This window comes from Oryx dammah, unplaced genomic scaffold (genome assembly GCF_014754425.2).
Source record: "Oryx dammah isolate SB20612 unplaced genomic scaffold, SCBI_Odam_1.1 HiC_scaffold_3, whole genome shotgun sequence".
NCBI lineage: Eukaryota > Metazoa > Chordata > Mammalia > Artiodactyla > Bovidae > Oryx > Oryx dammah.
Window position 1 is genome coordinate 11,538,577 of NW_024070187.1, and position 18,329 is coordinate 11,556,905.

The 18,329-nt window shown below is 40.5% G+C and overlaps 2 protein-coding genes across 21 annotated transcripts in view; one reads left to right on the forward strand and one right to left on the reverse strand.

Annotated features, from left to right (window-relative positions):
* Positions 1-472: 472 nt before the first annotated feature.
* On the reverse strand, positions 473-1,478 carry LOC120862273 (WAS/WASL-interacting protein family member 3-like). The gene is made up of 2 exons (XM_040238376.1): positions 973-1,478; positions 473-860 (listed from the first exon to the last, which is right to left on the reverse strand). The coding sequence occupies exons 1-2, from the start codon at positions 1,476-1,478 to the stop codon at positions 473-475; spliced, it is 894 nt and encodes a 297-aa protein (XP_040094310.1).
* The window catches only part of CAMK2D (calcium/calmodulin dependent protein kinase II delta), a 315,281-nt gene continuing 298,147 nt past the window's right edge, over positions 1,196-18,329 (forward strand). For 12 of the 20 annotated variants that reach the window (XM_040237425.1, XM_040237418.1, XM_040237416.1 and 9 more), the window contains exons 1-2: positions 1,657-1,838; positions 3,451-3,545. In XM_040237425.1, the coding sequence (XP_040093359.1) occupies positions 1,774-1,838; positions 3,451-3,545 (160 nt within the window). In that variant the 5' untranslated portion in view covers positions 1,657-1,773. Of the gene's footprint in view, positions 1,839-3,450; positions 3,546-18,329 lie in introns of all 20 variants that reach the window. The other 8 variants (XM_040237426.1, XM_040237412.1, XM_040237414.1 and 5 more) reach the window with 7 other exon arrangements.

Below are 18,329 nucleotides of genomic sequence, written 5' to 3' on the forward strand. Positions count from 1 at the left end.
GACAGATATGCTGATGAGTAAGATGTGTTCCTGGACTGCTCCGTGCTTTTTCAAACAGCCATGTACAGAGTATAGCCAGGTGTCACTATCCGATCAGATCTTTGAGCACACAAGCAGAGCACATGCAACCTCTCCTTTCCCTTTTTCCTTTTGCAAAGCGAAAGGTACTAGACTTGTTCACATGATGCGAGTGACGTCAGCCCCTACTAGGTCGCGTGACCGGCATCTAACCTTCCCACTACCCCGCCCCCGCCGCCAGAGCAGGAAATCTCGCGAGAAACCGCCTTACTATCAGAACTTCGGGAGGTTACCGGGGAGTTACTCAGGAGGGAAGGTGTGGCTCGGCGGCGGAGTGCTCGCTTTCGTTCTGTTCACGTTCATGGCCCAAGCAGAGGCTTTTGGGGATTGCCAGAGTCTGAGCAACCCTGTCTAGAAAACGGCGGCGGAGGTGTAGAGTGAGGCGGCCGTCATATCAGAAGTGAAACGTGGCGCGGCGGGCGTCGCCCCTCGCTGAAGAGGCCGCGGGGGAGGGAGGCACCCCGCGCAGAGCGCCCGAGCGCGGGCGCAGTGGCTTCTGCCGGGGCGGGCGCACCATCCTCGGGGCTTGGGGGAGGCCGGGACCCTTCTCTGGAAGCAGCCTTTTGCCCACATCCGGCCCCCACTGTGTCAACACCGACTCAAGCCGAGACGAAGCGCCTGCACCTCTGGCCCTACCAGGGCACCGCGGCTCGGGGGGCGGTCCCTGGTGCCCGGCGTCCACACCCAGCCTGGGGGCCCCCGCGACCCCCGGCCGCAGTTTCCGCAGTCCACGAGTTACCCCGCTTCTTCCCGCTAAATCGGCCCCACGTTCCGGCAGAAGCCTAATTGCGGGTTTAACTGTAATTTTCCTGTCTCGCCTCCTTCACCTACACCCTCTCCAGGCGTCTCCCCCGCACATCCTCCTCCACCCACCTGGTCTCTCCCTAGACGGGCGTGCGCGCGTGTGACACCCGGGGAGGGAGGGAAGGAGGAATCCGCGGAGGGACCGGGTGAGAGTCGCTAGCGGGAGGGATAGGATCGGCACGAGGGGGCTTCGGGAAGGAGGGGGTACTGGCAGGCGGAGGGAGCGGCGGGAGGAGGCGCTGGGGAGGAGGCGGAGGCCCGGGGACGACGGACGAGGCTTCGCCCGAGCGGAGCGCTCTGTCTTTCGCCGCGCAGTCTCCGAGCCGCCGCGGGCTCGTGTGGAGCGCGAGGCCGCCGCGGTGCGGGCGGGAGGGAGGCCGGCTCCGGCGCGCCCCGCGCCCGCGCCCGCTGACAGCTGCAGCTGGGCTCCCGCCGTCCGCTCCCGGCTCCGCGGCCTCCGCCCCCTCGGGCTCCCTCCCCTCCGCCTCTACCCCTCCTGCCCCGGTGCGGATCGTTTCGCAACTGCTCGCCTCTCGCCCCGTGCCCGGCTGTTTTCCATTTCCCGGCCCCTCTTCTTGAGTACTTTGCGCCTGCATCTGGGGAGAGGGTCTAGAAAGGGGTCGGAGGGAGCGTCGGGAGAAGAAGGAAGCGAGGCCCGGAGGAGGAGGAGGATCGGCGGACAGCAGGGAGGAGACCCCACGCCACCCTCTCTGGTCATCTCCCCTCCCGCCCCGCCCCTGCGCACACTCCCTCGCCGGCGAGCTACTTTCGGACGAGGAAAGTGAGGGCGGCCCTGGGTGACAGCGCCGCGGGGCGAGTCCCGGGGAAGCCGCGCGTCTGCTTTCGTCTGGTCCGCCGCGCTCCCAGCCAGGGGGACAGCCCGGACCGAGGATGGCTTCGACTACAACCTGCACCAGGTTCACGGACGAGTATCAGCTTTTCGAGGAGCTCGGAAAGTAAGCGCCTTTGCCTGGTACTCGCACGTCCCATTTCCAGCAGAGGGCGGGTCGCGTTACCCCCGACCCACGGGCCTCCCGCGTGGGGCGAGCGAGTCGGGAGACGGGAGGAGAGGGAGGAGGGCCCCCGGTGTGTCGGCTCGGAGGAAGGTGGTGTCTTAGTAAGAGGAGGGGACGAGGAAGGTGAAAGACCTTCCACCCGGCTGTGGCCCTTTCTGATAATCCTTAGCCCACCTTCTCTCGCTCCCCCACCCTCTTGCACTAGAGACTTAGTGGATTTACGATCCCTGCAGTTGTAGCTGTCATCCTGAGAAGTGTGCGAGCGCGCGCGCGCGTGCGCGTGTGTGTATGAAGAGGAAACAAGAACCCATGTAAAATGCAACATAGATCACGTTTTCTGTAAATAGAGATGCCGCCGGGTTCGCCGGCGAATCAGCCATACGACCCACGTTCAGATGAGAACTCACTGCCCCAGACGGTGCCATATTTATCGATGCCGAAAGTTCAACTTGGCGTAGAGTCTGTTTCGCATCCAGTAGTTGTTCTGTCCAGGAAAAGAGCCTCCCAAAGGAACTCGACCCCCTGTCCCATATCCCCTATTATTCCTTGCACTAGATTAATCGCTTATCATCACCCTTCCTAGGATTTACATGAACATCTTCGAGTTCTCTGGGAGGATTTATTTACACAGGCAGTGGAAAAGCCCTCTGGAGACTGGGAGAGTGCTTCCCAGCGGTAACCTAACGTTGTATGTTGTTTGAAAACGACCTTCTACACCTGACCGACAGGACTACTTGGCAATGTTAAGGAAGGAGACAGGAGACCTACTGAGAACCTGTGCAAAAAGAACCTAGGGGCCGAGCCGTGAACGTTAATTTATGTAGCATCAAACCCAACCCTAGTTCCTCTATCGCTAATGTCGAACATTACTTAGAGGTGCATTTACGTGTATGCTGTTGTTTTCCACAGTTGAATTAAAGGACGCGTAAATATCTTTTAAATGTAATGAAGATCATATCCTTATATATTTATGTTGTCTGCTGTTAAAACATGGAGAATATGTCGGAAGAGCAGCTTAATTCAAATCTCTCCCCTCCCCCAGTCCAAAACAGGGCAGAGAGAAATCACCACAGCAGGATTTGTTAAACCACACACCAATGTTCCTAAGATTTATTTTAATGAAAACAATCGCCATATTTACTTACTTGGAGCCACATTAATTTTTTTTTCCTACCAGAATAAATAGGCAGCAGATTTTTGCTGCTCCTCTTCAGCTCTTTGCAGGATTTTTTCCTCAGAGCATTTGGTGCTGTGTGAGTGTGAATTGTAAAATGTTTTCAAATTTCATGTGCAAACAAGAGTCGTCATTATTGGCAGTTCCTTTCATTTTGTTGATTAATAATGTGTGCTCCCAGTTAAGTAAAATTTATTTTTGTTCTTCAACGTTAAAGAAGGTCTGAGTTTCCAGGAAGAATTGTTCGTTTTCTAGTTATTACTATATGGTGCACTGATATTTGACAGTTCACTAAATTCAATAAAAATACTCAGATGTAAGTTTTTAATAGAATATCAAGCTGATTATATTGATGACCTGCTAATTATTGGTTTTCAGGGGGGCATTCTCAGTGGTGAGAAGATGTATGAAAATCCCTACTGGACAAGAATATGCTGCCAAAATTATCAACACCAAAAAGCTTTCTGCTAGGGGTGGGTATTTTCAACCACATATATGTTACTTGTGCATTCGTCATGTTGGTTATTGGTTCTGTTGTACGTTGGTTGTGTTCTGTGTAAATAAGTCATTTAGTTATAATTGTAGCTGTAGGTATCATATTACCTTTTGAGATTATTTCCTTCCTGAGTGCTTCTTGGTTTGTGCAGTTTAAAAATGTGACAAAATACAATTGTTACTTGATAAATTGTTATTAAAATCTTGCCTTTTCTGTGGGTAATAACATAACTAACTATATTTTAAAGCAAATAAATGTCACTAAATGCAATTTGCCTTTAGCTCCACTGTGAAATAACTTTCAGAAAAACCCTGGAATGGAAAAATGTAAGTCTCACAACTGTCATTATTCCCTTTTGCTTTTGAGAGGAAAAATAGGTCATAACTCAGTTAAATCATATATTTCAATTGTAGTTACACTTGAACTTAATTCATTAAGGTATATTTAACAGTAATGGCTTTGGGAGGAACATTTTATGGTTGCTATATTCCAGGAAATTCAGCTTGATTTTGATGTTTCTGAGTGCAGTTTAGACCTTTACTTGATCATCTGCAGTTAGACTTCTCACTCATGTAATGTATTTTACACATGCTTTATAACTGCAAAGATAATTCATACTCATAAAATAGCTGTTGACATAAGCAAAAAACTTGGAGGGGTCTCATTGCATTCTTTTTATTTTGTTGAACTCATGCAAAAGTACTTATACCAAAAGGTTCGGCATTCCAATTATCGTGAGCACGTGTCTAAGGTATTAATATTTTCATGGGAATTTATGGTTTGATGAAATTAAAATGAAGAAAATGCCATAGTGTAAGCCCCTTTCAGTGACCTGATTTAAGTAATGAGAAAAGAAATCCCATCAGGGTTGCTTTTCCTTCTTTAATTTGTCTTCTAAAAAGTGTTGCTTCCTAGTATCTGGTATCATTGTGTCTGGTCTCTGCCATAATTTTTTTTTTTTTTTCCTCCTCTTTGTTGCAGATTCTGCTTTTACTGTGTAATTTAGGTTGACATTTCAGTTTATTCATTTAAGTGAAACTTTGTATTTCTTTCACCTGATTTTAATGAGTCTGAGGACCATCTTACATGTAAAAGTAACCAGCACCATAGATTCAGGACTGGAGGACTAATAGGATACAGGTTATGCTCAATTATGTTCTCTCTTTCCACTTCTGTCTACTCCACAGGAAGATTTTTAATGGTAAAAAGGAGTTGCTATTGGACATGACAGTTTAGTGTAGAAAAGAAAAATGCAAAAATGTAGTCAGATTCTTTCAGTGCTTATATAATTCTTTCCTGTATGCTTGATACTTTTGGCAAGAGTGGGGTTATCAGTTCTTTTAGAGGTGTTAAAACACCTATCCCCTATCTTTCTGTGGCTTTAACATTTTCTCTTAAAATAAATGTCTTGTGTTTCATTTTTACTAATTTCTTAATTAGAATTGTCCCTTTTCATCCACCACCTTTCATACTGGCTACACCAGGGTGGTAAACACCCCTGTCTCTGCTCACATACGTTTCATTTTACTTTTGCTTCAAACGTATGAAGATAAGTCTTCTCTAGGCTGCTGAAACGCTTTTCTGCTTTTCTGCTGATGTTCCTCACTTGTTCAAATTCTGCTTTCAACAACAATGTACCCCACAGCTACCTTGCCCCTTCTGGATTTAATGATCTTAATTGTTCCAGTTATATTTAGGGAAAATAGTTAGGGCTAAAATACTTGCTTCATGTTCTCCCTTTGCAATTTTCTTGTGACTTTGAGCAAGTTTCTTAACCTGCTGAAGAATGAGGTGAAGAAGGTGACTCTGAAACTAGATGCCCTGGATTTAAGTTAAGATTCCTCTACCTGTGATTTGTGTGATCTTGTGCAGTTTACATACTTTCCATGAGCCTCATTTTTCTCATCTGTAAAATTGAGTAATAGCTCTTTTATAGGGTTTTTGTGACAATTAAGTGACTTAAGATGCATTCCATGAACATTAGCTGCTATTATCTCATTGGGTTGTTGTAAAGATTAAATTAAATTGTGACAATTTAAATTATAAATCTAGTTGGCAGCCTTGATTTAGCTGTGAGAACCCAATTTGAATCTTGGCTCTATTACTAGTGTACTCAGTATGTAAATTTGGTTCTGTCACATAACTTTTTTGACCTCAGGTTGTTCTTCAGTAAAGTGGGCGAAAAAAATCCCCGTATGGTGTCATGGGTGGTTTTGAAGATTCAGTGAATTTTATGAGAATCACTTCTAAAATGCAAAATGCTGTGTCAATTTTACCTGTTACTGCTCACTTATAAGATATTGCTGTACTTTTCCTTCAAAATGTTCAATTTATTTTGTATTGTCATGCTGATTAGAGTAGTTTATAAAATATTTGTACCTATGCATGTATACATTTGTTAAACCTCTACTCAAGCTATAAAGTCTTAATGGAAAAACACTATGCTTTCATTTTTTTTTTTTACTATAACATTTCTACCCCATCGAGGATGTTAGGAGGGGCTCAGTACAGAGTAACTAGAATCACACGTGGCTGTTAGGTGGTTTGTAAAGGAGTTAGATACCTAGTTCATTCCTAAGAATAAGCAAATACAGGATGTAAAGAAGTCTGTAAGGTTGTATACTAAGAGCTCATGGTTAAAAATATGAATTCTCCTTTCAGAGCACTCCCTTCCCAGATTATGATTTTAAAAAATTTCTTTTTCAGAAAAAAAATTTTAATTAAGGGGAAATGTAGAATAAAATGCAAAATAACATTTTCACCCCAAGATAATGAAAAAAAAATTTTTTTGGTTACACATGGCAGATTTTGTGAAGCATGTAAATTTTTTGTACAAATTTTTGTTTGTATTTGAAATGCCATGCCTTTTGTAAATCCCAATTTTACGCCTGTTTGTTTCAAAGACCAAGCAGGTCTTCCAACTCCATGTTCTTTAAGTGTAACATTACAGCTGAAAAAAAAAAAGGCCATTGTCTGTACATCTTAAGACCATTAGAGAATTGCCAAAAATTTGGCTACATTCCTGGACAAATTTGTACCTCCAGCTATACTGTCACTTATGCATTTTTCTGTGCCTTGAACTTAGTGGATTTCGAGCAAACAATTTCAGTCACTTTACCTCCCAGCTGTTAGTCACATACATCGTGTTTGGGAGACTCAGTGTTGAAGAAATTCTTTCCTTTTGCATTAACACATTCAAAGAGCATTCGTTATACAATGGATCAGATAGAGAGGCACATTACAATATAGTTGACTTGTTTTTAAAAGAAAAAATAGTGTAGATATGTTTCAAGCATCTGATATTTTATATGTAACTTCTGTCCTCTAAAATTTTTTGTTAGCTTGCTAACATTTACTAAGAAGACATGCTTAGTAAATAGTGGGTAGTGATAATAGAATTGTCTCATATTATTAGGATGAGAATTAGAAATTATCATTTTGATCAGTTAGGTTAGTAGTTAACAAATGCTAATTTGCCTTGCTGTTTTGATTTTTTTGTCTATGTTAATGTTCTTATAACTAAGTTATTGTCAGATTATGAAAAGTCCATGAAGGACTGTGATCATAGTTCAGAATCCAATGGATTGAAGCTTCTGAACGTTAGATTTTCTTATTTTAAAACTTGTGGTAAACGATTTTTTATGGCACTACTGATTTCTTGCCATTCATCTCCTGATGAATTTTTTGATCTTTAGAAACCATTTCTTATTATATAGTCTGTGATACACTATGTTGTTGTTTTGTAAAATATTAAAAAGTACAGTAGAAGCTTGAAATAATGTTATTACAAGTATATTTTACCTCTATTGCTGAAGTTAAAAAGGGGTTGGTTTCATTTTATATTTATGTAAAATTTCAGATACAATGCAAGTGGATAATTTTGATCTTTGCTGGTTTTGTTAATTCCTAGATTGATATTACTAGAACATGAATCAGGATTTTATGAACTGTTGGATCATGTACACAAAATTAAGTCTCAGCTATGAAATCTGAATTCTGCATTTATGTTCCTAAGTAAGGATATCAACTCAATATAAAAATTAAAATATAGTAATTACTTTGAGTTTTTTCCATAATGAATTATCGTAAAGCACATAATAGGATTTTCTTGGACATTTAACTTATTTTGTTAACTAGAATCTTAATTTGTAAGTCTTTTCCTTAGGCTGATACAGAGGCAGGCCAACTCCTAGTGTCTCTAGGGCTGGGTTGGTGTTTTGTTTTTGTTTTTTTTTTTTAAGATATCTGACCCTTCTCATTTATTAGAGTATGGTGTGTACAGTGTTTTTTTTTTTCATAAATTATTGACAGTTAATTGCCAGTTAGTTAATTGATGGTTTACATGGAAAGCTGTGTTAAAGCTTTTAAGTCATAATAGTATCATTTAGTGAACTGTACGGTGATATATTAAATGGGAGTCTTAGCAAAATATTTTTACTCTGAAATATACCTTTATATTTTATTACTTTTAGATTACTAAGCACCTTCACAAAGGTGACCTCATTTTATGTTTTTATTTGATAAATATTTAATGATTAAAATGGGCAGAATGTTAGGAATAATAAGGCCATCTACACAAATAGACATCATAGAAGACATAAGTGGTGTTTTAAGTCTAGTGTGAATAAAGTGCTGTGGAATTTCCAAGGAGGGAAAGATTGTTTCTGTCAAGGGAGATGAAGGAAGGCTTTTATATAATATAAATTTAAATATTTAAAACCATAATGCAGACGGGTTCAAGTACCAAAGTCTAAATAAACAATTTGGAGAGTGTTCAAAATGGTTTAGATATCTGATTATAATGAAAGTTATTTTATTCATATGGTACTTTTGCTAAAACTATCAGTAAAAAGTTATTTTTGTTGTAGGAAATTTTTAGGTTACGATTTCTAGGTTATAACTGGTTATGATTCCAGTTAAAGTAGGTATCTCAATACTTCTTAAGGTGAACTTGTAGACCTTTCACCTGCTGTAACCTCTTTCTTTAGGATAGGGAAAAAGCTGATAGGTTTGGAGGAGGGAGAACACAGCTCTGTTGTTTGGTTTGATTTTCAAATCAACTATTCTTGTTTATGGGGCTTCCTAGGTGGCGCTAGTGGTAGACAACCCACCTTGCCAATGCAGGAAACGGAAGTGGGTTTGATCCCTGGGTCCTGGAAGATTTCCTCCAATATATTGCATGGCAGCTCACTCCAGTATTGTTGCCTGGAGAGTCCCATGGACAGTGGAGCCTGGCAGGCTACTGTCCATAGGGTTGCAAAGAGTCAGACATGACTGAAGTGACTTAGCACGCATTGTTATTTATACACAATCATGGAACATTATAATTGATTTTTTTTTTTTTTAGTTAGGTGAACCCCTTTTCTAATACTGTCTCATGTTAACAACATATGAGATTGCTTGTTACTACCAAAATCAATAACTAATAATAAACTAATAGAAATGTTATAGCCATTATTTAAAGAACACCTTCTAAGTGACATGTATATATTTATGACATTTTATTGAATCCACACTGCAGCCTTTAGAGAGGCAATATTATCTCCATTTATAAATAGTTACTAAGAGTTACTTTTACTAAATGGCAGAGTCAAGAATTTCAGCCCAGGTTTCTGTCTCTCTAAAGCCTGAATCTTGCCATCACACATCCTGTTCCTTGCTGTTACAGAAAACAACCTTTCTGTATTGATCTGTATGTGCTTGACTCATCTGCCTGCTAAACTTCAGATTCCTTTATAAAAAGGACTATTTCTTTATAAAAAGTCTTACACATTTTACATTTCCAACGCAATGTATGGAATTGATTGTTCGGGTTTCCAACTTGTGAGAGAAGATAGTCTTTTAATTGCTGCAGTAACATAAGATCAAATTGAAATTTCAAAAGGCGTCCCCATGCTAATTTGTGAAAGGAAAACAATGTAGTGAAAAATCTTATTAAAATGGTAGAAAATGATTACAGAAGAATGAGATACTTTGGTGAACTTAATATGTTAACTGATTAAAAATATCTTAATATACAATGAGTTCTTAGGATTACTTCTTCTAAATGATTTACTTGTTGCTCAAAAAAAGCACTCAGCCCTTAACCAAAGCCCAGAGAAACCTGCTGATAAAGGCATTCTCCTTCTCTGGCTCGCTTTGTTTGATCAGTGAAGAATGGAAGACAGATGTTTCTTGCATTGTTTCTTCTTGGACAACACTGTTATGTGTGCCAGTTCGCACGGAAGTGTAGCAAATGAAAGAAAAATACAAAACTGTAAAATTTTTTATTGTTGGAAAAATAACTCTTAGGTATAGCAAGTAGTGCGTGCTAAGTTGCTTCAGTCGTGTTCAACTCTTTGCGACCCCATGGATTATAGCCTGATAGGCAAGATGGGCACAATAAAGGACAGAAATGGTAGGAACTTAACAGAGACAGAAGATATTAAAAAGAGGTGGCAACAATACACAGGAGAACTATACAAAAAGTATCATAATGACCCAGATACCACGATGGTGTAATCACCCATCTAGAGCCAGACATCCTGGAATGTGAAGTCAAGTGGGCCTTAGGAAGCATCACTACAAAGGTAGTGGAAGTGATGGAATTCTAGTTGAGCTATTTCAAATCCTGAAAGATGATGATGTGAAAATGCTGCACTCAATATGCCAGCAAATATGGAAAATTCAACAGTGGCCACAGGATTGGAAAAGGTGAGTTTTCATTCCAATCCCAAAGAAGGGCAATGCTAAAGAATGTTCAAACTACCACACAATTACACTTATCTCACAAGCTAGCAAAGTAATGCTCAAAATTCTCCAAGCCAGGCTTCAACAATATGTGAACTATGAACTTCCAGATATTCAAGCTGGATTTAGAAAAGGTAGAGGAACCAGAGATCAAATTGCCATCATCTGTTGGATCATCAAAAAAGCAAGAGAGTTCCAGAAAAACATGTACTTCTGTTTTATTCACTATGCCAAAGCCTTTGACTGTGTGGATCATGACAAACTGTGGAAAATTCTGAAAGAGATGGGAATACCAGACCACCTTTCCTGCCTCCTGAGAAATCTGTATGCAGGTCAGGAAGCAACAGTTAGAACTGAACATGGAACGACAGACTGGCTCCAAATAGGGAAAGGAGTACATCAAGGCTGTATATTGTCACCCTGCTTATTTAACTTATATGCAGAGTACATCATGAGAAATGCTGGGCTGGATGAAACACAAGCTGGAATTAAGATTGCTGGGAAAAATATCAATAACCTTAGATATGCATATGACACCACCCTTATGGCAGAAAGTGAAGAGGAACTAATTCTCGTGATGAAAGTGAAAAAGTTGGCTTAAAGCCCAACATTCAGAAAACTAAGATCATGGCATCTGGTTCCATCACTTCATGGCAAATAGATGGGAAACAATGGAAACAGAGACTTTATTTTGGGGGGCTCCAAAATTACTGCAGATTGTGACTGCATCCATTAAATTAGAAGATGCTTATTCCTTGGAAGAAAAGTTATGACCAACCTACACAGCATATTACAAAGCAGAGGCAATTCTGCCAACAAAGATCTGTCTAGTCAAAGCTATGGCTTTTTCAGTAGTCCTGTATGGATGCGAGAGTTGGACTGTAAAGAAAGCTGAGCACTGAAGAATTGATGCTTTTGAACTGCGGTGCTGAAGAAGACTCTTGAGAGCCCCTGGGACTGCGAGGAGATACAGCCAGTCCATGCTAAAGGAGATCAGTTCTGAGTGTTCATTGAAAGGACTGATGCTAAAACTGAAGCTCCAATACTTAGGCTACCTATTGTGAAGAACCGACTCATTGAAAAGACCTGATGCTGGGAAAGATTGAAGGCAGGAGGAGAAGCGGGTGACAGAGGATGAGATGCTTGGATGGCATCACCAACTCGATAGACATGAGTTTGAGCAAGCTCTGGGAGTTGGTGATGGACAGGGAAGCCTGGCGTGCTGCAGTCCATGGGGTCACAAAGAGTCGGACACGACTGAGTGACTGAACTGAGCTGAGGCTTCTCTGTCTATGGGATTCTCCAGGCAAGAATACTGGAGTGGGTTGCCAATCCCTTCTCCAGAGGATCTTCCCAACCTAGGGATCAAACACACAAAGAGTATAAAGGTATGAAGGAAATGGAACCAACTCCAATATTCTTGCCTGGGAAATCCCATGGACAGAGGAGCCTGAATCTGATATGATTGATAAATATAGTGCCCGTAGCTTTTAAGGGCTCTACTAGAGATATTCACAGGGCCTTCCGTGTATAAATAGATATGGTATAGACTGGATTTCCTGAAGAGATTTATGGGTGAGATTGTGTTTGGAATGGTAAATGGGCCTGACAGAAGAGGGAGAAATGGTTGGCCAGGTAGAGTAAAGCAGCCTGTTCAAAGGCAGAGAGAAAGTCCTGAGCTACCTTGCAGATGCAGTGAGGACACCTGGTGCTGTTGGAATCCTTTCTCCTTTAAGACCCAGTTCAGGCGTTGCCTCCCCAGTGAAGCTGTCTCTGACTTCTCCACACCTCCTTTGCTTCTTTAGACATATATGATTATTTTTCTCATCCTCTGAATAGCTTCTTCATGTTTCTTTAGGAGCTTGTCACACTTCCCCCCTTATATTATGGTTATTTATGTTGTAACTTTCAAGCATTTTGTGGACATTCTAAAATTTATCTTTGGATCTGTGCCTGGCACAGTAATTACAGTGTTGAATATACTTGTAAATGTTTGTTGAATGGGTAAAAAATAAGATTCTGACTCTTGAAATAGACCTATGATTAACAAAGACTGTGACATATGAAATAAATGAAAATTGACCTGAGGCTTCATGTCAGGTGGCATTCATTAACTGAATGAATTAATTCCCAATTATTCACAATTTTCTAATTATTCCATTAGTTTTCAGATGACAGATTATCCTTTGTTGGAGTTTTGTATAATTCCGTAAATTTGGGGGCAACTGTGTACAAATTCTTACTGCATTTTCTTTTCTTAAAAGTGAAGTGATTCAGTAATACGGGGTAACATTTTCATTGTGTGTCCATCAGTACCTCTTCAGTAATGCCAAATTCATGGCATTATTACATTTAAAAAAAGGGTTTTAAAATTTTCGATTTGTTCTCCAAAGGTAGTTACTTTTTCACTTTTCTTTTAACAGAGCTCACTTTAAAAAGCATTTTGGTGATATTTTATGAGTTTTGGATATGCGAATCATGGGTATTATTTGCTTAGAGTGATTATTGGATATTTTAATAAAAGCAGTTAGAGGCCTCAGCATCTATCAGTTCTGAAACTTGGTAAAAGGACTGGGAAGTTTACTTGTTTCAATATTAGGAAAGGGAACACATCTTAAAGCATATATTTGTGTTTCCTCTTCAGGGACCTTTTTCTTGTGTGATACGTAATAGGAAATTGGGAATTTCACAATTCTGTAACTTTGTAATTTTGTTATATATTTTAGAAAATACGTTCTTTTCATGAAAGCATTTTGATCATATTTTTAAATGGCAGTTTAAAGGTCAGACGTGGCAGAAGTGATTTGTAAAATTCATTCTGGCAATTTTGTAGAAACTATTTATGATGAATTTTTTATTTTAATAGAACAAATTGTATATGCTTTTATATCAAAGATTTACATATATAAAGATTATAAAGGTCATATTTGTTGCAGAGAGACTTGTACACTTTGGATAAACCTCTAAAATCCAGTTCTTATTATTTGTTACCAATTTAGATAAAAATATTTTAAAATATTATAAAAATGTTACCGAATTTGGGAAATACAGAAAAACAGAAAGAAAACACATTCAAAGTTAAGTTACCCCAAACATTACAGTAAAGATTTTGTTTCTTTCTTTCTTAGTTTGTCAGAGTACTGGACATAAATACACAGTTTTTGTCCTGTCTTTTGACTTAATTTTACAGTCTACCTATCTGACTACAAATACTTTGAATTACATTTCACTAAGTAAAACATTAGTTTAGTATTGCTGGGGTTTTTTTGATTATTATTCTTTGCTATGATAAATGACAATAGTAAACATTGTTTTGTAAAACTTTTTCATATTTCTAATTCTTTTCTTCGGGAGTATCCATAAAGGAGAACTAATGAGTTAAAGGGTGGAATTATCAAAATTCTTGATAAATGTTGCCAGATTGCATTTTCCAAGCTTTGTACGTTTCTGCCAATAATACTTAAATTTGCTAGTAAAACTGAACTTTGGGGAACATGATTCTTAATTTCAATGTAGCAAAAGGACAGTTACCTTGTTCTACACCCCTGCTAGATAAACAAAGATACAAAGATAAAGGTCCTTCATTTCAAGGTAAAATAGATATGGAGTCAAATATGTTATCAAGGCATGTTGATAAGTGAGACAGTGCAAATGTTTACTCATTCTGGGGTGTAGGGAGGTAACTGTTGTTTGAAAGGAAAGGGAGAACTTCAGAGGAGGTGATCTTGGAACTGTGTTATGAAAATGACCACTTTTGAATTTAAAGAGAGATAGAAAAGATACAATACTTTTTGTAGTATTGTATTGTATTGTAGTATTGTATTGTAAAAGAAACAAGGACATCAGTAAGTTCTAATAAAGAGAGAACTGGAAAACAGATAAATTTTTTTAACCCTGGGTGATCAACTTACGGTTTATAAAGTTTCGTGAAAGCATGCAAACACTGATGAAAAGAGGTGCAATTTTTTTCTTTCAGTGAATCATTTAAGTGCAACAAAATCTGTGGGAAGGTATTAAGTAAAGTGGGTTTCTGGGATTTTACAGCCCTGAGTCATTAGGTATAAACAGCTGATAAGAGAGAAATAACTACTTCTTATCTACCTTACATTTTGTTTTATGTAGCTTTGGGGCAAATACAAAAAAAAAAAAAAGTGACTAAGTGAAAGAAAAAGGACAGGAGGATAATTAGAGTGGATTTTTTAAAAAGTTAACCAATATTAAAATTGCCCTAAGTAATCCCATTTGTATTTATGAACAAGAAAAGGTAGATAGTTTCTGCAGTTGTGATATTGGATTGATAATTGTTTTTAAAATGTAGGTTTTCGTTTAAAACCAAAGGTAAGTAAGGTGTCTAAAAGTGGTATTGACATTCACTGCCTGAATTTCCAGTGTCTAGAATAGTGCCTGGCACCCTTCACACATATTTATTGAATAAATGTGTGTGTTAGTCGCTCAGTCGTGTGACTCTTTGTGACCCTATGGACTGCAGCCCACCAGGCTCCTCTATCCATGAGATTTTCCAGGCAAGGATATTGGAGTGGGTTACCATTTCCTTCTCCAGGGGATCTTCCCAACCCAGGGATTGAACCCGGGTGTCCTGCACTGCAGGCAGATTCTTTACCGACTGAGCTACAAGGGAAGCAACTCATTTACTGAATAAATGAATGAATAAATAACTTCTAAACCTATATCATATCATGGTAAATGAATGCATATTTAGAGACCCAGAATTTTTTAGATTTGTGTACATTATATTGTTTCAAGTAAAGCTCAAAATTAGCAGATTAATTCTGATATGGTATATAATTCAGCACAAGCTGATGGCTGAAAAATAGTCATTTATTCCCTTCATTTACATAATGGGAAAAAACTCACATTTATCAAGAAGATAACTTGAAGTTAACCTCCCTAGCTATGCTTAACTGTGCAATATTTCCCTCCTATTATTACAGGGAAATGTATTATAGCATCTATAAAACATTTTAATTTGTAAGATCTCTCCAGTTTTGTTTTAAGTACTATATTACTTGCTTAAGGGGGATAATATTGTTTTACTCAATGTGTGTCTATGTGTGTGTATATATATATACACACACATATATATAATTTAGAGTAGAATTTTTTTGTGTTGACATAGGAGCTTTGTCGAGGAGGAAGCCTTCTTTGACTTCAAAAGCAGTGACTCAAGGTTGATATAGTTGTTAGAAAGTAGGGTGGGAAAAATCCGAATTCCAGATTGTCAGCAGGATTTCAAGGTCAAAGTCTACTCCTGTTATCTGAGCATAGAGCTCCTGATTTCTGGCCAGTTTTCATTCTAGTAGAATTAGAGAAGGGAAAAAGTGTCAGGGTATTATTTGACTTCTGTATAAATAGGATTAAGACCTACTTTCACTGATATTTATGTGCTTTGCACATAATTATCTTTAGGAAAAAAATATTCTTTGGATTGACTTTGCCCCCTGCTGCTTATGTATTTATGATCAGGAACAGGGGAAATAAAAATTGTTAACCTTAAGTCTATTTGAACGAAAATATATGTCTCACCTTGACAGAGAACCAATTATTGCAGAACTTACAGCACTGTGTGCTCCATTTGGTGCTCATAGTCACAGTATATGTTATCTGCCAGTGACAGTGTAAAGAGAAAGCACTTCAGACATGGACAGGAATGGCCAAAGTATCACTGAGATACTTGATCTTTTAAAGTAATAATGATTTTATAAGATGAAATAAGTATGTGTTGACCTTTTACAAACTTTGAGAGACTATTTTAGGTAGGAGACTATTTTAGGTAGAGACTTTTATGTTTAACCTAAACCAGCTAAATCCAAATTTAGAGATACCAGGGTTAGAAATACACTGTGAACATACAAAGGGTGAGTTTTAAAAATAGCACTTAGCTTTGAGAGGATAATTTCTCCTCCATCCTGGATGTAAGTGTTTCATTCATACTGTCTGTAGCAAGCTTTGGGGGAGGAAGGGTGGAGGGAAGTGAGAAATGTCTTTTGAAAAATTCCTGTGGCTCATACCAATGCTTATTTAGCATCTCTGCTTCTGGGATTTCAGACATTCCCTAACTAGGTCCCACAGTACTTTTAGGGTGTGCGTACGGGACCCTCGGGATTCTTGTGCCTAGCGCTGTGAGACCTGTTCTCCTGGGTGGCATGTTGCAGCTGTTTCACAGAGCACATCACATTCCCACCCGGGCTAGGGAGTGGGGGAGCCAGCATACCCAGCTGAAATAGCAGAGGGATCTAGGGAGCAAGGCATGAATTACCTGGACTGGTATTTGGCTAGGTCTCTGAGTCAATGGGCTCCCCTGATAGCTCAGCTGCTAACGAATCCGCCTGCAATGCAGGAGACCCCAGTTCAATTCCTGGATTGGGAAGATCTGCTGGAGAAGGGATAGGTTACCCACTCCAGTATTCTTGGGCTTCCCTTGTGGCTCAGCTGGTAAAGAATTCATGTTGCAATGTGGAAGACCTGGGTTTGATCCCTGGGTTGGGAAGATCCCCCTGGAGAAGGGAAAGGCTACTCACTCCAGTTTTCTGGCCTGGAGAATTCTATGGACTGTAAGTCCATGGGATTGCAAAGAATCGGACACGACTGAGAGACTTTCATTTTCTGAGTCAATAGCCCTAATTCCTATAAAAATATTCTACCATTAAAACATTTTATATCCGCTTTGGGCTTCCCTGTCAGACCTCTCCACCATGACCCGCCCGCCTTGGGTTGCCCCGCAGGCATGGCTTAGTTTCATTGAGTTAGACAAGGCTGTGGTCCTAGTGTGATTGGATTGACTAGTTTTCTGTGAGTATGGTTTCAGTGTGTCTGCCCTCTGATGCCCTCTTGCAACACCTACCATCTTACTTGGGTTTCTCTTACCTTGGGCGTGGGGTATCTCTTCACGGCTGCTCCAGCAAAAGCACAGCCGCCGCTCCTTACTTTGGATGAGGGGTATCTCCTCACCGCCGCCCTTCCTGACCTTCAATGTGGGATGGCTCCTCCAGGCCCTCCTGCGCCCACGCAGCCACCACTCCTTGGACTTGGGGTTGCTCCTCCTGGCCACCACCCCTGACCTTAGACACAGGGTAGCTCCTCTCGGCTGTTCCTGCACCGTCACAGCCTGGCATTTTAGGCCGCTGCCCTTGACCTCAGACGTGGGGTAACTCCTCTTGGCTGCTGCCCTTCAGGCATGGGGTCCTCCTGGCTTCTCCCCTGGACCTTGGCCGTGGAGAAATATCAATCACCTCAGATATGCAGATGACACCACCCTTATGGCAGAAAGTGAAGAGGAGCTAAAAAGCCTCTTGATGAAAGTGAAAGAGGAGAGTGAAAAAGTTGGCTTAAAGCTCAACATTAAGAAAACGAAGATCATGGCATCCCGTCCCATCATTTCATGGGAAATAGATGGGGAAACAGTGTCAGACTTTATTTTTTGGGCTCCAAAATCACTGCAGATGGTGACTGCAGCCATGAAATTAAAAGACGCTTACTCCTTGGAAGAAAAGTTATGACCAACCTAGATAGCGTATTCAAAAGCAGAGACATTACTTTGCCGACTAAGGTCTGTCTAGTCAAGGCTATGGTTTTTCCAGTAGTCATGTATGGATGTGAGAGTTGGGCTGTGAAGAAGGCTGAGTGCTGAAGAATTGATGCTTTTGATCTGTGGTGTTGGAGAAGACTCTTGAGCTTCCTTTGGACTGTAAGGAGATCCAACCAGTCCATTCTGAAGGAGATAAGCCCTGGGATTTCTTTGGAAGGAATGATGCTAAAGCTGAAACTCCAGTCCTTTGGCCACCTCATGTGAAGAGTTGACTCATTGGAAAAGACTCTGATGCTGGGAGGGATTGGGGGCAGGAGAAGGGGACAATAGAGGATGAGATGGCTGGATGGCATCACTAACTCGATGGACGTGAATCTGAGTGAACTCCGGGAGATGGTGATGGACAGGGAGGCCTAGCGTGCTGCGATTCATGGGGTCGTAAAGAGTTGGACACGACTGAGCAACTGAACTGAACTGGGCTTCCCT